This window comes from Cryptosporidium muris, genomic scaffold (assembly GCF_000006515.1).
Source record: "Cryptosporidium muris RN66 scf_1106632373451 genomic scaffold, whole genome shotgun sequence".
Lineage (NCBI taxonomy): Eukaryota > Apicomplexa > Conoidasida > Eucoccidiorida > Cryptosporidiidae > Cryptosporidium > Cryptosporidium muris.
Window position 1 is genome coordinate 58254 of NW_002196575.1, and position 21457 is coordinate 79710.

Sequence of the window (21457 nt, forward strand, 5' to 3'; positions counted from 1 at the left end):
TCATATAAAATTATTTTAATTCTTTTTGATGTTATTTTTAGGACATTTATATCGGCATCCTGTAGACGATGCAGAGAGACAATTTGCACTTCCCAATAGCCAAGCTAAATCTGATGAGTTAAAGTATAATAGTGCATTTCCAGGTGCAAGGACACGTCATGAACTGGTACTATTTAAGGTGTCTGATGGAGGGTCTGTAATGTCTCCAGAGAATCTTCACATAATGAAAATGTTTCATGATGGCTTGATGAACGTAACTTTTACAGTTGATGAAATAGATGCAAAACGACTTTTAGAAGCCTATAATGATTTAAGAAATGCTACATCAAAAAAAAAAGTGACACTATTATCTGAATACAATAAAACTTTTAATATTGAAGAATATAACAACTTAAGAAGCTTAACTGAATCAAGTGATAGGATTATATCGGAAAATACTAAGAATGGAAGTTTGAGACAAATAGGTAACGAAATTTTATTGAGAAATCAAAAAGTTCAGGATAATTTGGATTTATTTAACTATAGTGATGAGATAAATGGAAATAAAGAAGTTTCAAAGTTACAATCTGGTATTTTCAATAAATTTGAGAAAACTACAGATGAAATTGAATTATCAAATACTGCAGTTTATCAGCCTATAAATGAGGATTTCGGATTATATAATAAGTCTAAGGGTCATCAAAATACTTATAAATTTAGGAATTTACAGTTTAAGATAATTTCTGACTCTTCTGGGAATAAAACACAAGAAACTCTCTTTTTTCAGGATCCAGTTAATATACAGTTTTACAACTCAAGTACCTCACCACGGCAATTAGCTCCCTCATTTCAACCTCATGGATTTGGAATTTTAAATAGATTTCCCCATAGGATACCTGCCTCTCAGAAAAATGATACAAATAGCACAGATAAAAATACTAGTTCTAAAGATGAATACTATTTAGATTCGCCAAATTTCATAAGTAACAAATATATGGCACCAGAGCCAGTAGAGGAGATTGATCAAAAGACTGGATATAAAGTTACTAAATATAAATTTCATTTTGGTCATGTGTGTGCTAGAGTTCAAGGAGGAGCCTGTAGAAGACCTTCAGGAATATTGTGGATGTACAAAAATATTCATGATTTTGGAAACCCCATTCCATCTCCATATGTCATAAATACACATACTTATCAGTCCTTTAGAACTGACATGTGGTTGTCTCCAGTGGGAATGAAGCATGATCCTAAAACAGAATATGTAACATCTTCAAAAGCTGCTATATTGGAATACCAGTTGTCAGATCAAGATTTTATTAGAAAGTATTCTATGTTGTGGGAGAAACAATTTATTAAATATTGTTCTGAAGTACAGAACAAACTTAAGAACCACTACTACAATAAACAGGAGGAACCACAGGATTTAAGTATGATTTCCGAGAATGAGTTTTTAACAACCTCAAGCAAGGAAATCAAAAATGATACTCATAACACTTTAGAGGATTCCAAAATTACAAAAAAGTTAAATACTACAGTTAGTGCTCATAGAAATGAAAAATCTCAAACATATTCTATTAACGATACTAAGCTTTCAACTTCTCAAGAAATACCAAACACTTCTAGTAATATAACAAATATAACAATAAATCAAAACATATACAGTTCAAAAGCTGACAATCAACCGGGTATTCATAGCAATATTACTAGTATAAGAACAAGTAAATCAAGTTCACAAGATACCTTTAAGTCAGATACTGGAAGTTCAGATAATCCCTTGAATATATATTACAATGCAAGAAGAGCACTTAGTGATGAATTGACTGAACAAACTTATATAGATTCACCTAAAGACTATGCTATTATTGGATCTCTAATAGCTATTCTTATAGTATACGGCTGGTCAGTTGGATATGGGTGCAACATATATACATCCAGAGCTACTAGTGGCGTTTTTGGTGCATTTGCTGCTTTGTTAGCATATGTTGGAGGAGCTGGTTTGTGTTACTTAGCAGGACTTGAGCATACAACAACTGCTTCTGCAGCTCCTTTCTTAGTTCTTGGTGTTGGAATGGATGATTCATTTGTTGTGATAAACTCTTATAATATGACATACCCACTTAAGAGTGCAGAAGACAGAATTGTTTCTGCAATTAGAGACTGTGGATTATCTATATCTTTAACAACACTTACAAATCTTTTATCCTTTGCAATTGGAACTTCAACGGGATATTTGGCCATTAGAAATTTTTGTATACTTACTTTTGTTGGTCTTTTATTTGGGTATGTAACATGCCTTACTATTTTGTTAGGAGTTTTGTGTATCGATGCTAGGTTCGAGGAGGAAAGAAGAATTAAGTTTTGTGGAAAGATTTTCCTAAAAAATCGGAAAGCTTCTGACTCTATCGATGAATCTAAAAATATTTTGCTTAGAGATTTCTCAACTGTTTTTCTTATTGGATATCTTACTAATCAATATTTACATAAAGATTTCAAATCCAATAGCTTATCAAAAATAGACCAAATTAAAATGATATTAAAACCACAAGATTATATAAGCAATACAAAGGAGGCAAGTTCAAGTGAGGATAAAGAAAAAAATGAATCTAAGCAGAATAATAATGATATGTGTCAAAGTGATACGGTTAGTACTATATCTAAAAGTAAAATAGATATTCAGATAAATGAAAAGCCAAATGGAGCAAATAAAAATCTAGAATATAATACAGAGTTGGACAGAAGCAAGCTAACAGAGAGTGATAAAAAATCTGTTTTAGAAGGCGATTCTGAAGTTGGTACTGGAAGTAAATTAAATTTTCAGAATAGTTTATTATCAAGTTCATCTTTAGCCTTACTCTCTATTCCTATTAAGGAACAACAATTCTTAGATACAAGACATCTTTCAAAGCAGACAAGAAGAGTTCGAAATCCTTCCTCTAACTTAATTGGAAATCAAATACAAAAAGAAGAATCCAATATTAAGTTTTCCACAGGAGATTCATATATAAACTCCTCAGTATCTGCTAAGCAAGATTTAAGTGGAGAGTCTACCAAATATGATTATATACCTAAATCCAATAGTTTCACTAGTGATTCTGTTATACTTAGTAAAAAGCAAAATTCTACTACTGAAGATATGAGACAATTATTTCCTAAATCTCAATCAGCTTTCAATTTGTGCTTAAATAGTAGCTCTAACCTTACTTTGAGCTCAGAATCTAGCTCAACATTAAGTATAGAATCAAATTCCAATTTACAGAATAACCAATTTTCTGATGAGGTGAATACAAAATCAAAATTAACAGCTTATTCAACATTTTCACAAGAAACAAGAGACAACTTATCTACTATTATTGAAGAAGACTCATTAACTGAAAGTTTTCCTATGGAACCTCAGCAAAATATTGGAAGAAAAAGCCGACGCTTTGTTATCCGATACTATGCAAGGTTTCTAACCATGTTACCTGTAAGAATTGGTATACTTTTATTATCTATGGTATTCTTTGGAGTGTCTATATACTCAGCAATAGAGTTAAAGATGGGACTAGATTTAAAGGTATTAGCACCACCTTCATCACAAGTCTATAAGTTTTTTGTAAATCATGAAGCACTGTTCAATAAATACGGAGATATCACATATTTAATGTTTCCAGCATCTCAGAATATTAATAACCAAGGTGATAATACATGGTGGAGTTCAGAATTTAGAGAAAGTTATAGAAACCTACAAGAAAAAATACACAACGCATGGTTTACAAAACTAAAGTTAGATGGGATGTCAGCATTTTATGATTCATTATTAATTAAAGGGCTTCCTCAAAATCCACAGGAGTATTCCAGAATGCTAAAAGCTTTTATTAAATCTCCATATAATAGACATTTTGAAGATGATTTTGTGTTCAACTCAAAAAGTGGAGAGTTAGAAGCTTGGAGATCTATCCTAGTCCCAAAATATCTACCTGACACCTCAGTCAGAGGAAAATATATGACAGATATAAGGCATATAATGGAAAATACTCCTAATATTAAGCACCCAATTGCTTATAGTCCTCTTTTCATATTTTATGAAAGTGATGTTTCAATTTTACCTCAAACTTTGTACAACATGGGGTGCGCTTTAATTGCTGTTCTATTAGTAAGTTAAATTCAACAGATGGGTATATGGAGCTAGATAAAATGCATATCTATAAGAGTATTTAAGCTCTACAATATATCTTCAGGTATTGTCTCAGCAAGTATTAGTTTGTCTTTTAAAAATGGATCTCTAAAGAGAAACACTAGACACTGAACAAAATTTCAGAATTATCAATATTTATCTCTACACTATTGAAGTCTATGCTGATTACCAATCTTTATCCAGTTTAGTTATTTGAGGATTTCTTCAATCCGAACTTTTGAAGCAATCCTAGCTGCAGCATATACCTTTTCATATTTCAACATTTCGCTATAACTAGCTCCTCATTGCCCATACAATTATCTTATTCATATTCTTATTCCTTTTATTATTATTATTAGGCATCATTAATTCTAATGCCAAGCGTATCTTCTGTCATTATAGTCATAATTATCTTGTGCATGGTAGATACTTGTATTATTGGAATGATGGCTCAATGGGGTTTGAATTTAAATATGCTTACTATGGTTAATTTAATCATGTCAATTGGTATATCTGTAGACTATTCAACTCATATATGCCATACTTTTGCTCATTGTACCGGTAAAAATAGAAGCATAAGAGTTATTGAAACGCTAGGTAAGTTATTAAGATTATATCAAAATATGTATCAAGTTCTTAATAATATGATCCTATATCTCTGATTTACTTATCAAAAAACTCAAAATAATTGAGTTACACAATATAAAATATTTTCATTTTAAATTATTAAATATAATTCACTAAACACCTCTTATTATAGGTTTAATGGGCATTCCAATTTTTCATGGTGCAATGTCAACTCAATTTGCAGTGACTGTATTGGCATTTTCCGATTCTTATATATTACAAACATTCTATAAAATGATGACACTAGTAGTGTGTATTGGGATATGTTATGGTGCAATAATTCTACCTGCCATCTTGACTATCTTTGGGCCAATGGAGGTAGTTAAATATGTTAAAGTTCAAGATGAAGACAAAGAAAATCCAGCTATAACCACATCTACAAAACCTATTGTAATCCATTCTACAGAAACAGGTATTCAGAGATCAGAAATATAATCTATTAGATAGCAAGTAAAGTCTCCTATAATAAATTTCCAAAAAGTTTTAGTATATTGCTAATTTGTTACTATGGACAATTATAGACTTTGTGAATATACGAGATACTTTTAATTCCAGGGTTGTACTACAAAATAAAATTTTATTAGGCGGGAGGGGGCTCTTCAATTAACCTAGAGGTCTACTTTTGATTGGTATAAGAAAGAAAATATTATAGTATATTTGCTACTGTATAGAAATTGCTTACTTCTAAGGCTGGAGTTTATATCCAATTCTGCACAAATATTTGAAATTTTTGACTTAATTGTTGTGGACTCAGGAATTAAAAGTTTTAAAAACTTGTAAATCTAAAAAAAAAAAAGGGGAAATATCTAATATCTCAATAGGTGGACATAAGTATTAAGAAACTCTGTAAATCATTATAATATGCATTCCGAATTACAGAAACAACTAAGGGGTAACAAATTAAATAATTTAATTGCAGAAAATATTGAATATAACTCCCTAAAACCCTATAGAAAAGGGAAATCAGCTGTTTCATTTTTATATGATACATACAACTCAGGAATTAAAGATAAACTTAGAAATACCACTACTTTGGACCCATATGAGAGCTTAAATAGACTACAGTATCAATGTTTACAATGTTTGGATGAGCTATTTAAGCTTAACCCGAAGATGGCGGATGAGAACTTTAATTTACTGTTTCAAAAGAAAGGGGATATAAAGTTTATACAATTATTAACAAAAGATGAGGCAAATGAGAGATTTAAACACTTAAAACTTTTGATTGATTATTTAGTCCCATATTTTATGCACAGTAGTGTAAAGTTGTGCTTTGAGTACTTAATCCAAGCTTATGAAATCCATATATATCTTAGTGAATATATTTTTTTTTCTTTGCTACCATATCATGATACTGGTTTATTTGCGAGAATGGTTCAAATATTGGAGATGAATGAATCAAGTCAATTTTTTGGAATTGCAAATGCTATAAAGAAAACTAGAACACCAATAATTTCAAGATCTACATTATCTGTATACTTACTGAGAAATATTGATGCATTTAGGGTTTTGGTTAATTTTTGGCAGAATCAGCTATCTAAATATTCCAGTACTAAGAATATCCCTCTGACAAATCTTGTAACTTGGCTCATAGCTGAGATGATTGAAGAACTGCCAATAACGAAGGATAAGAATTCAGAAAAAATCGAAGCATACTTGCGTTTAATAATTGAAGATATTGTTTTAGATACATGCATAAGAAAACCTCATTATGAAGAACTAAGATGTGCAGGATATTGTATATTATTTAAATTGGCTCAGATTTCCATTCCACTTTCATTGGATGCTCAGAACAATGTTGTGAAGAGTATCTTTGCATCTATTTTTAGTAAGAAGGGATATCAGTACATCCTTCGCAATTTGCCTGAAACTCTAGTTTTACTGAATAAGTGGTTATATCATTTTGGTACACTAGATAAATTAGAGTTCTGGGATTTCGAAGTAACTAGATATATTCTAGAACATCAACAAGACTTTATAGATGCTATAACATTTCTTTTAAAGTGGGATAGTGAGATTTTGTATGTTATTGTTATGATTATCAAGTCAGTTATAAGATTTCAAGATGAGAATAAAAACAGTATTAAGTTTATTTTTAACCTTATCTCGTGCTTAAATAGTTCTGAAAATAATATTAATAGGATGGGAGAAGTTTATATTCAAGCTTTAATACTTTGTATAATTGATCTGTATCAGGTTGTAGACAACTATGATTCTTTAAATATAATAATGGACAAATTGAATAAATCAAACACTAAGGATATATCGGCAGCAATATCATTTGCTTTAAAAGTCTGTAGTCACCAAAATAATGGAGATATGGGTAACGGTTTGAACTCACTTCAGAGATGTTTTAACAGTTTTATTATCCACTCTAGAAACAAGAGTAACGAAAACTTGGAAGATGATATTCAAGAAGGTAATTTGAATACATTGATATCATTGCTGAGCTCTCCTAATGATGCTATTCAAAGTTCTTGTTTCGATATTATATACAATATGATTGTAAAACTCAAGTCTCAGATATTTAGAAAAGAAGATATAAATATATCTATCTTGCAGATGAATATTTTTGATATTGCAATCGAACACTTTCTTAGTTTAAATTATTCAAGTCAAGAGTCAATTGACAGATATAATAGGTTGATAGAGTTGGATTTTCTTTTGGATATTGCGAATTACCTAGACTCAACTCAATTAAATAGTAATAATTGGCGTTGTACCTATATTCTTAAATGTATGATTGAGTATTTGTCAAATTCTACATCTATATCCTTAAATAAACTAATAAATATTAAACTTAAAACTGATTTTCTTTCTTTTGAGTCCTTATTTATCAATAGTCTCAATAATGTGAACAAAAATTTTAAGGAAAATATTATGAGTACCTTATTGAATATTAAAAAATTGTTAACATATATGAATGAAAGGACACATAATTCTTGGTCAACAATGACTAGTATTGAATATATTTATAAAGGAAAACCTCTAATGCCAATATTATTTAATCTATCAAGAATATCTTCAATTCCAGAAATTTCCCAAATATCTAATGACATTATTGAATTACTATTCCCAGATAACCAAAGTTATTTGGCAAATATATTAAATACTAATCAATGGACCGATTCTCAAATAATAAACTTGCTTTTTTTACTTGATGAAATAAAAGATTCTACAAATGAAAATGATGGAATACATAATTCAACTAATATTCAAAAAGCTGAGGAGCGAAGTTTAATAAAGAATTTAATAGATGAATGCGAGAGTACCCATATTAATAATAATAGTAATAAGTATTCAGACTCAAATTATAGAACAGGAGTGAATAAAATTGGTATATATCTAATGAAAGGTAAAATAATTAAGATATTGGAACTTTTATATATTAAATTGTACTCTATTATTGCAAAGTATGTTAGCAATGCAAAAAATGAATCAAATATTGGAGGCAAAATTATAATTAGTTTATTACGTTTTGTAATGATAAAGTGTATATTGCCAAAAACAGGCTTAACATCAAGAATACTCGTTATTTCTTTGATAGATACGTTAGATGTTACTATGAGAATACAGTCTGGTGAAATACTTCGACTTCCTCTTTCTCATATACTCCAATCAGGCTATGATACTGAGGAGATTATTATAGAAGTCATAAAGGTATATTTAAAAGCTTTAGGATCTTCAGAAGGAAATATCTTCAATTTGAGTACCCTTGAGCACTTTTCTAATTCTCTTTTTGGATCTCCAATATTTTATCAAGTAATAATTAGCCATTGTTATACAGTTTTAGAAATACTTGTTCAAAGACTCAGATTGGTTTCGGATGGAAAAGATGTGTATGAAGACATTCAAAAAAAATATAAAACTGACAAACTGACTATGATAATGTTGATGTTTGCAGTATTTTCTCTATCTGGGATATTACAGGAAACTTCTACACAACAAAGAATTGCTTCAATTAAACTTTGTAGATTTCTTAAAGGAGAACTCTCAGCTTTATCTAATTTGGAGTATATAAATATATCAGTAATTTTAGAGGCTATTTTGGGAGTTGAGAAATTTAGAAGAATTCAAACAAATCCTAATGAGATTTTAATTCAGAAAATAAGTAAAAAATCAATTAGAGTAAGTAATATAGAGGAATTTATGGATATAATACTGACAAATCAAGTGGATATTATTTCAAGTTCTAAAAGATTAAATACAATATGTAGCTATGACAATGTGGACTCTAACAAATTATGTGATATCTCTTATCTTTATTTTGGTATATTGATAGGATTATTTACATATATTAGTGAAGATAGTAATGAGAAATTAGAAGATAATATAGATCTAGGTATGATTAATTTTTGGAAGCTTCAAATAATAGGACTTGTAATTGATATCACCTTTTTAGATTTTCTGGCTGATTGTATTTCATCTAGCTTTTCTCATACAATAAAAAGTTCGTCAAACCAAAGCTATATTTCTATTGATAGTACTACTTCAATTGTGGTTTCTATATATAGGGATCTACTAGAAAAAATATGTAAAAGCTCTGAAGAGATAAATTTAAATTCTGTGGAAACCTTAAATGACTATAACCAAATAATAAAAATTCAGATGACTTGTATTTTTAAGCCTATATCAAGTATATCTAGTAAAAAACTTTCAGATCCGAAATTAGCAGCAGATATTGAGAGTATTCTAAGACAAACATTTAGCTCAACACACATATGGAACTGTCTAACTGATGATGAAGTTGTCGAAGTAATCTCTGTATATTTGGAATTTGCAAAAGTTAATGGTTTTAAGATTGAAGAGTTATTAATATTTGTAGATATTTCGTTTTCCATTTGCCTGAAACTTCTCCAATACTGCCTATATAAAAACCAAATCCAGATTCAATTTACTAGTTCACTTTTCGAATTTTTGTCTCAACAAAATATAGTTGGAAGTTGCAAACTTAATAATGAAAAGCATCTAAGTGAATCTATTTCATGTTGCTGTGAGATTATTCAGTCTTGTTTTGATATTATTAAAGAAGTCAACCCTCAAATAACTGATGTAGCTGGCGAATTTACAAGTAACTCTCACATACATTCTGCAATACTCAATGTTGTTGGTAACCTCTTAAATTGCAATAGACATATTTTAGATATTACAGAGGAGACTGAAGAGCTGACACTGAGATGCATTGAGGTATATATTGGTTATCATAATAGGAATATTGGTGAAATTGAAGCATCTAATTTAAACCAAAATCAAACAGTTCATTCAAGTATTTTTGCACAAAGTCCTATAATTGTATCATCTTTAATATATCTCCTAGTGAATATAATATCAAATAAGTCTTATAATAAATTGAACTTTAATCGTAGTGTTAATATTGTTAGCTTTATTTATAAATGGGTACTAGTAAATCTACCTAGTAATAGAACTGAATGGATTCCTTCAAGCTTTAAATTTCCTTTACAGACTTACATAAGCAGAATATCCCCTTCACATTCTCACCTTACCAAAGTTATACTTTTTAAGGTTTTGGTAAATCCCTTAGTTTCAGATATTGTCAATAATAATAATTCTATAAATCTCAAGAATTTTATCAAGAATATTGAGTCAATTTCAGATATTGTCTATCTTAGTTCAAATGACAATAAATCAGAATATAATATCATGGGAATCAAAAATTTTGAAGATTTGGGTAATGAAACTACTAAATCTTTAGAGCTCAAAACTGACTATTATCTTAATTCTACTAAAAGCTCTGAACATACCAATATATTATCCAATACATACCATCCTCAAACCTTTGTAAATTGTTTTAATTATGGGATTGCTTTAGGTTTCACTATTTTATTGAAGCACTATTCAGTGAAGTTTATTAGAATTGAAAATATTGGGTTATTCATCTCACCTATTAATGCAGCTATGATTAATTATAGTAAAGAGAAACCCTATGAATTACTCGATAATATAGTCGATTTACTAATATTAAAAAGCAAACAAAATTATAAAGGATCCATGGACCTTTTGAATTACTTTTCAACACTGTTAGATATTATTTTAAAGGATGAAGTCATTCATCCTTTATTGTTAGATTCAGTGGTATACTTCATATATAAATCCATTAACAGAATTTCTGAAATTAATAAAGGAAGTGATGATAATTCAGAATATAAGCGAATTTCTATAATAGATTTGTCAAATATAGTAACTGAACTAATTGCTTTGGAATCTAGAATGGAAAGTAAGATATTTAAGAAACTGTTTAAAAACACATGCAATGTGCATAATAAAAGAAACACTTCAGATTTTTCGTCTCTAAAGGCTATTCAGACAAGTTATGATTCAACTACAAATGGTTATATGGAGCTATTTGAAGAGAATGAATATTCTCATTTAATACAAAACAGAGAATTGTTTAGCTCGAATGTATTACGAAAAATAAGAAAAAGTCTCCATTTCCTCACCTCGAATATTTTAAAAGGAGTTACAGCTGGAGATTTAATCCTAACATTAATACCCCATATTTTGGAACTATGCACAACAAAATTCAGAAATAGTTTTATTAATAGCACGCAAGTTATAGGATACTCTATTTTTGAAAGGTATTATAGTAAATATATATGTGAAAATTCATTCTTGTATTTAATGGAAGCATCAGCTATTTGTAAAGGTGAGATACAAAATTATATAAGTTCTATTCCTAAATCTAATCAATCACATATTAGGAAATCATTAATAAGTGGATTTTGTGATTCTATCCAATGTTTATTAACATATTTATATAGCTTACTACCTGAAATGATTAACAGGACAGATGATAAGGAAGTGCGATCAAAGAGGAGTATATGGATTAAGGGATGGTGTTGTACTGTAGATATGTTTGAAATATTTGAATCTACTTGCAAATCAGAGATCATTAATGTTACTATGCCGATAATAGTAAGAATATTTCAGATTAAAGTTACAGATTCTTTGTTAATGTTACCAGTTATAAAATTTATGATTAGACTTGTAAATACAGATGATCGAAACTCTATAAAGTCTAAATTAAAAAATAAGAATAGGACTTATCTACCTAAAGTGGATCAAATATTTATAAATGATCCACTTGTGGTTGAAAATATGGATTTAATTATGGAAGTATTAGTAGAAATACTCAGTCTATTAATTAAAGACTTCTCCAACGATCCTACAATATATATACAAATGACTCCATTTATAAATTTGCTAAATATACTAATGGATACAGAGATTGGAAGTTTATTTATCATTTCCAATTTAACTAGAAAATTTTTACTGGATATTTTATGTACAGAGACTTTCATGGTGAAAATAGATGTTTCTTTCTTGTATGAATTAATTATTAGCGAGTTAAAGAACAATAATAAAGATACTAAGGACAATATAAATCAAAAGAGTAAATTGAAGATTATGGACCATTCTGGAATTTATTCTTATTATATTCATATGATTTATAAAAAATATAAAGATGATCCTTATACTTCTGAAATGTTGAGATTATTGATCCTATTTAGCAAGGTTGCACTACCAATAGACTCATTTTTACCAAATATATGTAGTATTATGGAAGAGTTGTCAAGTAAGCTGTTTTTATGTATCAAGGAAAATAACTCCAGCATGAAAATACAAAAGCAAATAAGCTTTCTTCTATGGATCTCTTCCTTTGGAATTGTTATGAAGGATCCAAAAACTATTTCCAAAAATTGCGGATTTGTACAGGAAGCATCAGGATTAATTTTACTTATAATTAATCTACTTATAATATCAATCTCACAAAGTTATTATAAATATCAATCTCTTATTAAAGATGAGGATAATGAATTAAGGAAAGAGATCATAGTTTCAAAATATTTAAGTTCTACATTGGGAAGTGGTTTAGAGACAACTCATGGATTTATACATTCTAATTGGCTTGATGACGATCTAAGTAGACAATCTATATATATTTCAAAAAATACAAGCACACAAAATTCTTCAAGCTTAATAGAAAAAAACAAGTGTAATAACCTGGCTGGAAATTATTGGCTTATTGAAGGAGCTCTAACAACTTTGACTTCTTCATTCGTATTAAAATTAAATGGCAAGCAATTAAGGGAATTTATACAGTTGGTTAAGAGATTAATTCATCGTAATAATCAAAGTAAACTTTCTGAGATAGTAGAAAAAGAAAAACAAAAGAAAAAGGAAGCTCTTCATACAAGTGGTTTCCAATTAAGTAAACCAGACTTTGATTTTACAAGAACTGCCTATAATTCTAACAGTTCAAATAGTGGGTTAACAAAGGAATACTCTATACGTGATATATACAGCTGTAGACTGTGGGTACTTATTATAACTTCAATTATTGAATTCTTGGGTGACTTCGGTATTTATTGTATAATTGAAGATTTTGCAATGGATCTAAAATGTATTATTGATATGATCCAGTCACAGGCCTTAAGTTGCGTACAGAATATCATTTTAGACCAATATAAAGATGAGAATAAAGGGTGGAAAGAAATTAAGAGAGATATAAAATTTAAAACAAGAAAATTTATGGTACTAAATCATTTCAAATATGGTGGATGGTACTGGTATGATGTTGGTATTTATTGTATGGTTCTGATTAAAGTGATATTCTTAAATCTCACTCAAGAGTCAGACTTAAATAGTGGTACAAAGGATATACCTATTGAAATAGAAGAGAATTTAATTACTTCAATGATTACAAATATTGAGATGTATGCGTTGTTTGACAAGAATACATATCAAGATATATCTGGATGTGGTTACCAATGGAATATATTATTACAGAAATCATGGATATCTTGTATTAAAGCATTAAGAGGCCATGATTTAGTTCTTGAAAACTTAATTCAATCTTTTACTGAAAGATTAACCTCTTCAAATGAAACTATTCGCTTAAATTCAGTTAAAATACTTTTAGAACTATGGAAAGACGAAATATGTGGTTTCACATTACTACCATTTATCTCTCATATATTGCCAGGTATCGCTGAACTTCAAAATGATTATTCTGAAGTGATAATTGAAACAACCAAATTATTAATTAAGGAAATAGAAGACAGGACAGGCCAGTCAATTAGTGAACATCTAAAGAAGTAGATAAAACTATCAATTCTATACATTAAAATAAGTGATTTGTTATAGTAAAATCAAAATATTCAAATAACACTAGTATTTATTACATCTAGAAATATTCTATAATCATGTATAGTCATAGTTTATAAGATCTATTTTATTATAGCCTCAAATACAGTAATTTAATATTCAGAATTAAGTCTGAAAACCATTATATTTAAAATAAAAAAAAAGGATAAATTATTTACACTTGTTGAACTGCAGATATTACTTTAGTTGCATTATTTAACCATATATGAAATGTCTCTATAGTTTCCAATACAAAGTTATTAGATGATTCCTGCGCATTCTTTAAATTATCCTCTAAAGCTTCTAGTTTAGCTTGGGAGTCTAGTAATCTTTGTTGTATCTTCTCCAATTTACATTTGGATTTAGAATGTAGCATCTTTAGAAATAAATTCTCCTCTTCACTAATTACGCATCCAACTATATCATTAATTGGAATCAATTTCTCTATTAATAGACTCTCATCACTTTCATCTTGTTTCTTTAAGTTTATAATATCGTCAACATTTAAGCTATAAACTTTTTCACCCAATTCTTTAATTTGCAACATTCTCTCATCTGCAACATCAAGCTTATACTGTATACCATACTCCTTAGATGTAGAATTAAATACTTCAATCAGCCGTATTCTTAACTCTGCAAGTAAACGTTGGTAGTACTCCATAATATTTAAATATACAAAGTTATCCATGTCACTTAATGGGTTAAGTAAGTCTGTTACCTTTGGAATGCTTGAAACTACTCCCACGCACTTATTATTTCTCAAATCCAAGTACTTACCAATCCAAGCATCCAATATTTGTTGATATCTTGACTTCCCATTCATCTATATAATATAGAAAAATCTATACAAGAACGCATATTTGTGGGTTTTTGGCGGGCTCTACCAGATCAATCCATTTTATCTAAAGAAAGCAAAAAAAAAAAAAAAAAAAAATCCAAAGAGAATTGGCGCAAAAATGGCACAAGAATTAAATCCAAAAAATTATTAGCGATCAATATAAGACGCCTTTAGGGAATTGTTTTCGTCTATATTTCCGATCTTATCCCATATAATATTTATAATTATTCATATATTCCAATTACTATAGAGACATATTATTCACTAAACCATTTATAGAATTCACATTTAAATCATTTTGTTCAAATTTTTTCTTAAATCTATTTTTAGGTTTAATAAAGTTAGTTGGTCCATTCCTCTTCGTGGCGGCTACAGAAGCTTCTAAAGTAGGTAAACCTGGTATAATGTATTCAGGTTTAGCTTTTCTTTGATTGTTTGCATCTTTAGATACATCTTGTATACCCCTAGCAACTCTCATTCTTTCTGCAAAGTCACTAGTAGCCCATCTAGGTCTATATACTTGCTTCTCTGGAGTTACTTTAGGTTTAAACTCTCTACCTGGTGAAACTGATCTATAAATAATATTTTCTCTAGTACTTAATAATGAAGGTGTCCAAAAAGCTGAATATAATGTATCGAAATCTATACGACCCAACAAATCCCCATTGTAACGAAATACTCTAATAGCATTGTCAACTCTTAGTCTTGGTGAAGTAGTAGATGCTAATAAATACCTTCCATCAAAAGACCATTCAAGAGTAATGCAACAAGATGCATTTGTTTGTCCAATAAGTTTTTGTTTAGTAACATCCCATATATCTAATTCTCCAGCTAAATTACCAAATCCTCCATAGGCAAACCACTTTCCAGAAGGATTCCATCTTATTGTATTTCGTCTTGATCTTCCAAAGCTTAATTTTGGAGACCCATCATAGCCACTATTTAAGGTTAATTCAGGAGGAATTACACCCTTGCAAAGTAGAAATTCATCTTCAATTGGAGACCAGGAAACATCATTAACAGGCCCTTCACTTGAAGATACAACTTCAATATATTTAACATTATACTTATTTGACACAGAAATATTATTTTTAGATTCAGAAGTCTTATTTTTAGACCATATATCATTAGGAATAACTGTTTTAGTATTATTTATCCTAAATAAGTGTAAGCTTGATGATCCAAAATATGACTTTCCTAATGTTTCTCCTTCTACTTGTGTGAATACTAATAAAGATGTTGCATTGTAATTCCACGATAACTGGGCTTGCTGAACTTCATTTAATTCCTTATTGTTAATCAAATATATAGATGATATATTATCTAGATTCCTTTCAATATGATAAATATAAATATCTACATTTGGATTTGAATAATAAGCTACTATAGCAAAATTTAAATAAGTATTATTTAAATCTTGTTTATTTGAAATTTCACTTGATAAAGATAACTGAATACTTTTGTTAAATGTTAATGTTTCAATAGGATTATCTAAAGACTCTGTATGTCCATCATATATAGACAAACATGTATCTTGTACTTTAAATGCCCAAAGTTCATTATTACTCCAACGATAAGGGGGCCAAGTACTTAAAACTTTGGCACTATTTGTTCGGAATGGAAAAGAAAATAACAGTTTTAATTCATTTCCTAGCTTATATACACATAAATTATCTTCATTTTTACCTTGCTCATAGACAGTTAAAATAAGTAAATAACTACCTAGGGGGGAATATTGGAGTTTTCTAACAGGGAAATTACCTTCGACCTTGAGTATCTTATTCATCTTATCAGTAACTATAATCACAGAGTTCTTGGATTCAGCCGGTACATAACAATATCCTCGTCCTTGTGATTCATGTGTATATATTTCAACACCCGGTAAATATGGCATTGGTTTTTCTATAATATTCTCATTAGAATTATTTGATGTTATACCTCTAATTTTGTAAACTCCCCCCTTGCCTAAGCAGATAACCTCGTCTCCATGATCCATTCTGATAATTTAAGGAATTGATTATATATATAAAAAGTGGTATTTTGAAAAAATCCCCTGTTCTTAAAGTGGAGGTTCAACTATATCGCTAGGAATTACATAGACAACTTTCTGGCGCTAACGTGTCTCTGATATTCCCTTAGCGTGGAATTTGGGTCTATAATTAGTAGAATTTCTAAATATGTAAGTATATTGAAATTATGTAAATAAAAAAATGGCCAATAATAGTGACAATGATATCTTTAAGGAAAATCCAAATTTTGATAATAGTTGTCTAGACCCAGAGAATATTACTGAAACTAGTTTTTCTCCAGTATCAATAAATGGTAATTATAATACCTTTAATACAAGTACATCTATGATCACACATTTAAGTTCTTCTCATGCAGATAATTCGGTAATTCAACCTTCATATAATCTTAATAGATTACAAACAGGTAGTATAATAGATGTTAAAGAGTCTACTTATAGTCCTATTGATAAGTCTCAATATAGTTTACCTTCTTATTCAACAGTAAATAATAATCAAAGTGAATACCATAATCCATCACAGTTATATAGATCTTTTAATGATTTGGGTGGGTCTAGTATTCCTGGTAGTTTAGAAACTATTGAAAGAAAAAGCCAAAAAAGATCTGCATCTTGCTATGATTCACCTATTTTAGACAATAGTTCTACAATATATTTGGATAAAACTAAAAAGAATTTGCATAATCAACAATATAGACATTATACTCAACAACAATTAGAAGGTATGGATGATATCTTAGCTTCTCAGCATTATCAACCCTACCAACAACATAATCAACCGAATCCAATTAATAAATCTGATTTAAAAAGCAAATATAATCAAAATAGTCAAATTGGTCAGAATATACAGTCCTCTGAATATGCTAAATCTATGCATAATGAGCATATTTACTTTTCTCAACAATCTCAACCACAAAAGAGTTCTCAAGTTTCTATAAATAATAAACATCAACCCCACAATATAACCCGAAAAAATTTGCATCAAAACCAATTATCTATGAATAATTATAATTTGCAAACTACATCTCTCCAAACTTCTAATAATCATCCACAATTATCACCTCATATTCAATCATCTCATATTCAGACTTTGCATACTCAATTATCTCCTAATATTAAATCTTCGGATTCTCAATTAACTCATTATCAACATCTAAATAATCAATCTAATTATTTACAATCCTCTACTCAACCTATCTATTCCCAATCAGAATTTCCTGTAACTTCTAATTATCATCAGCTTCCATATGCTCAATCTTCAAATTACTCTCAAACTTCTAGTTATACTCAGATAGCTAATCATCCTCAACAATCTAACTATTCTCAAACCTCTAATTATACCCAATTGGATAGTAATACTCAGAAATTGAGTTATTCACAACCTCCCTATGATATACAATCCCATGATAAATCAAATCAACATCTTCAACATATTCATAGTAAATCTCCTCATTATTCTCAATCTTCTTATTATTCCCAATCTTCTTTTAATCCCCAATTATCTCATTCTCAATTACCTCTTAATTCTCAATCTTCTTATAATCCTCAATTATCTTATAATCCTCAATCATCTTATAATCCTCAATCATCTTATAATCCTCAATCATCTTATAATCCTCAATCATCTTATCCTCAATCTTATAATCCCCAATCATCTCATAATCGCCAATTATCCCATAATCGTCAATTATCTCATAACCCTCAATTATCTCATAATCCTCAATCATCCCATATTTCTCAACCTTTCAATATTCAACCAACTCATAATCTTCAATTACCTCATCCTCAACTATCTCGTAATCTCCAATCATCCCATAATTCTCAATCTTCTCATAATCCTCAATTACCTCGTAATTATCAATCTTCCTACAATATTCAATCATCTAATAATATTCAATCATCTAATAATATTCAATCATCTAATAATATTCAATCATCTAATAATATTCAACCTCATAATTCTCAATCATCTCATAGTACTCAATCTTCATACAATTTTCAATTATCTCATAATTCACAATCTTATATTCAACTTTACAATCCCCAGTCATCTCATAATTCTCAAATATCATCTCATAATCCCCAATTATTATCTAATAATCCTCAAATATCTCATAATACTCAATCTTATAATATTCAATCTTATAATCCTCAATTATCCTATGATCAATCAAGTCACAACACTCAACTTTATAATATTCAATCCTTCCATACTCAGTCTTCTCATATCAATAAAGTCCCAAATTATTCAAACTATTCTCAACCTTTACAGTCATCTAATACATCTATTTCTCATAACAATCAATCTCAAGTACCTACTTTTAATAAGTCACAGTTAATTCCTGATGAACATGGAATGTCTCTTGAAAATATTACATGGATGTATATTTTTAATCAATATAATCAGTTTCCTGGACAATTAGATTTTCTTCGTCCATATTTGGAAGGCACTCCAAACACTGAAAGACTTGATACTGCTATAAATATTATACTACAGAAACAAAAAATAACTAAGCAGGACTTCGTAATCAAAGCCAAAAATTGGTATTACACAAACTTCTTAAGTCAATCTTCGTCTCAAATAGTTTTACCCCAACAAGGAGGTGTAATGAACAAAAAGTGCCAATATAATCAACAACAGGATCCTACTTTAATACTCCCCAACCAACTAGAAATTTTAATCAAACTTTTTATTAAACAATATATACACCCAGGATTTTCTATTGAAGATGATGTAGTAAGTTTACTTAAAAATTCTATAGAAAAATTAGTTATAAATATTTGGGATCTTTTGGAAATAGCAAGCTATGATCGTGTTGATTGGAGAGCTAAACCATTTCTCCAATATGAAGACTATGATGAAACAAAATCTGTATGCGATTATTCTGTTATAGAATATATATTAAATATTAATTCCATAAAGGATAATTTCCAAACTAACAAGGCTAAAGAGATACCAATAAATGAAGGTCAAAATCAAGAACTTGAAAATTTAAAAGAACAAAATACATCCCTTAATCAAGCTATAGAAATTGCAGTAGTATCAAGAACACAGAAATGGTTATTAAGAAATATAAAGTTGGTTGATTTTAGAAATATAATGTCTTTAGATAATATAGGTACTTTATATCCTAATTGTGAATTGAAATTTCCTATTTCACTGAGAAACAAAATTATCAATTATATCAATCATCATTGTGACTCAGACCAAACAAGTACTATGTCAACTTATCGTTGATCATCATTTTTTTTTCTATTAGTTTAATATTTATCAGTTACATAGAATTATCATTTAAAAAACCTAATACTTCTTAATATAAAATCTTATAGGGCTTATTCTAGTTTATTATTTCCAAAAAAGTTGAGGAATTTTTATATCTATTAAATATATACTCAAATAAATCATCGTACTAAAACAGTTACTATTTAAATAATAGATTTTAATTTAACCTAACCAAACATAAATTATATTTCTAAATACCTTAATAATATTTGATTAATTATAATTATTTGAATATCATTAACTTTTAAAGATTCACTAATAGATTTCTATGAAATAAAATATAAGCAAATTTAGATAGTATTCATTTATCATAAAGATTTATCATACTAATAATAGAATCATTGAAGTATACTAAGTATCATAGACTATTGATATATAATAACTAATTTAACAATGATAATAGTAATTAATAATAATAAGTTCATATTCGTATATAATATCATAATAACATTGATATAATCAATTAAAATATTAATAATACGTTCTAACTACTTTCTTTCATTTTCTTCTATTTTAGTATATATTATATTTCTATTAACTCTAATTAGTTTCCTCAAGTAACTTTTACTTATGAAATGAGTACAATTTTATTTTTATTTTTTTTTAATCATTTATCATCTTTGCTTTTATCTAATAAATATTTATCCAAATAAAAGTGTATTTATATTACAAGTTTTATACTATTGAATTTTTAGTTTTTAGATAGACATTTCTAATATATAGTTAAAATTTTTTAGGTTCCAAATACTTATTTTTTATTAGTACTTATCTAAAATCTTGATATTTTAGAAATGATCACATATTTACTGATATTAGTGTTAATCTTTGATAAATAAATCAAAATTTTTTTCAATTGTTATTGGTAGATATTTATTAAGGTATAGGATTCTTTTTTTTATTGTATATATCTAAGTATTTTAATATTTGATCCCTTATAATATTTATATTAGAATAATAATATATTAATTAGGTATTAGTTTTATTATCATTTATTTATTTAAATTAAATACTATTTATATCATAAATTATATAATTGAAGTTTTTATCACTTAATCTAATCTCCTACAATTTTTCCACTATACTATTTTATTAAATTATTCCAGAATGTTTCCTGATTCTCATCAATATTCACTTTTATACAATGTAACAAATAAATATTCATATCTATTAATATAAATGTACTCTATAATGTATTATTATATTTTCAAATATTATATATTAAGATCTAATCTACACATTTTCTCCTAACTAAAAATCTCTAATTTATCTATAATCAAGTTATAATTATCTTTATATTAAAAGAAGTAGGCTAGACAAAACCACAAAATATTTTAAATATTTGAAAATATTATTAAACTTTAATAAAGTTGTAATCATATAATAATT

At 28.3% G+C, this 21457-nt stretch overlaps 5 protein-coding genes across 5 annotated transcripts, besides 13 other annotated features; 3 read left to right on the plus strand and 2 right to left on the minus strand.

The window, feature by feature from the left end:
• Nucleotides 1-21: part of a sequence feature (AT_rich) that runs on past the window's edge.
• Nucleotides 22-28: 7 nt separating this feature from the next.
• On the plus strand, nt 29-5194 carry CMU_032790 (patched family protein; the record flags this gene model as incomplete). The annotated part of the gene is made up of 3 exons (XM_002141207.1): nt 29-4111; nt 4492-4729; nt 4893-5194. 3 exons carry the CDS (start codon nt 29-31, stop codon nt 5192-5194), a joined length of 4623 nt encoding a protein of 1540 aa, XP_002141243.1.
• Nucleotides 4832-4870: a sequence feature (AT_rich).
• A 426-nt stretch (nt 5195-5620) lies between the features above and the next one.
• Nucleotides 5621-13879, plus strand: CMU_032800 (HEAT repeat family protein; the record flags this gene model as incomplete). Its single annotated transcript, XM_002141208.1, has 1 exon — nt 5621-13879. The coding sequence occupies one exon, from the start codon at nt 5621-5623 to the stop codon at nt 13877-13879; it is 8259 nt and encodes a 2752-aa protein (XP_002141244.1).
• Nucleotides 12199-12241: a sequence feature (AT_rich).
• A 186-nt stretch (nt 13880-14065) lies between the features above and the next one.
• Nucleotides 14066-14088: a sequence feature (AT_rich).
• An 11-nt stretch (nt 14089-14099) lies between these two features.
• CMU_032810 (uncharacterized protein) lies at nt 14100-14747 on the minus strand (the record flags this gene model as incomplete). Its single annotated transcript, XM_002141209.1, has 1 exon — nt 14100-14747. The coding sequence occupies one exon, from the start codon at nt 14745-14747 to the stop codon at nt 14100-14102; it is 648 nt and encodes a 215-aa protein (XP_002141245.1).
• An 81-nt stretch (nt 14748-14828) lies between these two features.
• Nucleotides 14829-14858: a microsatellite.
• A 113-nt stretch (nt 14859-14971) lies between these two features.
• Nucleotides 14972-14999: a sequence feature (AT_rich).
• Nucleotides 15000-15006: 7 nt separating this feature from the next.
• On the minus strand, nt 15007-16758 carry CMU_032820 (uncharacterized protein; the record flags this gene model as incomplete). The annotated part of the gene is made up of 1 exon (XM_002141210.1): nt 15007-16758. The coding sequence occupies one exon, from the start codon at nt 16756-16758 to the stop codon at nt 15007-15009; it is 1752 nt and encodes a 583-aa protein (XP_002141246.1).
• A 214-nt stretch (nt 16759-16972) lies between these two features.
• CMU_032830 (uncharacterized protein) lies at nt 16973-20026 on the plus strand (the record flags this gene model as incomplete). Its single annotated transcript, XM_002141211.1, has 1 exon — nt 16973-20026. The coding sequence occupies one exon, from the start codon at nt 16973-16975 to the stop codon at nt 20024-20026; it is 3054 nt and encodes a 1017-aa protein (XP_002141247.1).
• Nucleotides 19683-19703: a sequence feature (AT_rich).
• A 222-nt stretch (nt 20027-20248) lies between the features above and the next one.
• Nucleotides 20249-20300: a sequence feature (AT_rich).
• Nucleotides 20301-20446: 146 nt separating this feature from the next.
• Nucleotides 20447-20551: a microsatellite.
• Nucleotides 20552-20654: 103 nt separating this feature from the next.
• Nucleotides 20655-20679: a sequence feature (AT_rich).
• A 324-nt stretch (nt 20680-21003) lies between these two features.
• Nucleotides 21004-21106: a sequence feature (AT_rich).
• A 113-nt stretch (nt 21107-21219) lies between these two features.
• Nucleotides 21220-21293: a sequence feature (AT_rich).
• Nucleotides 21294-21394: 101 nt separating this feature from the next.
• Nucleotides 21395-21457: part of a sequence feature (AT_rich) that runs on past the window's edge.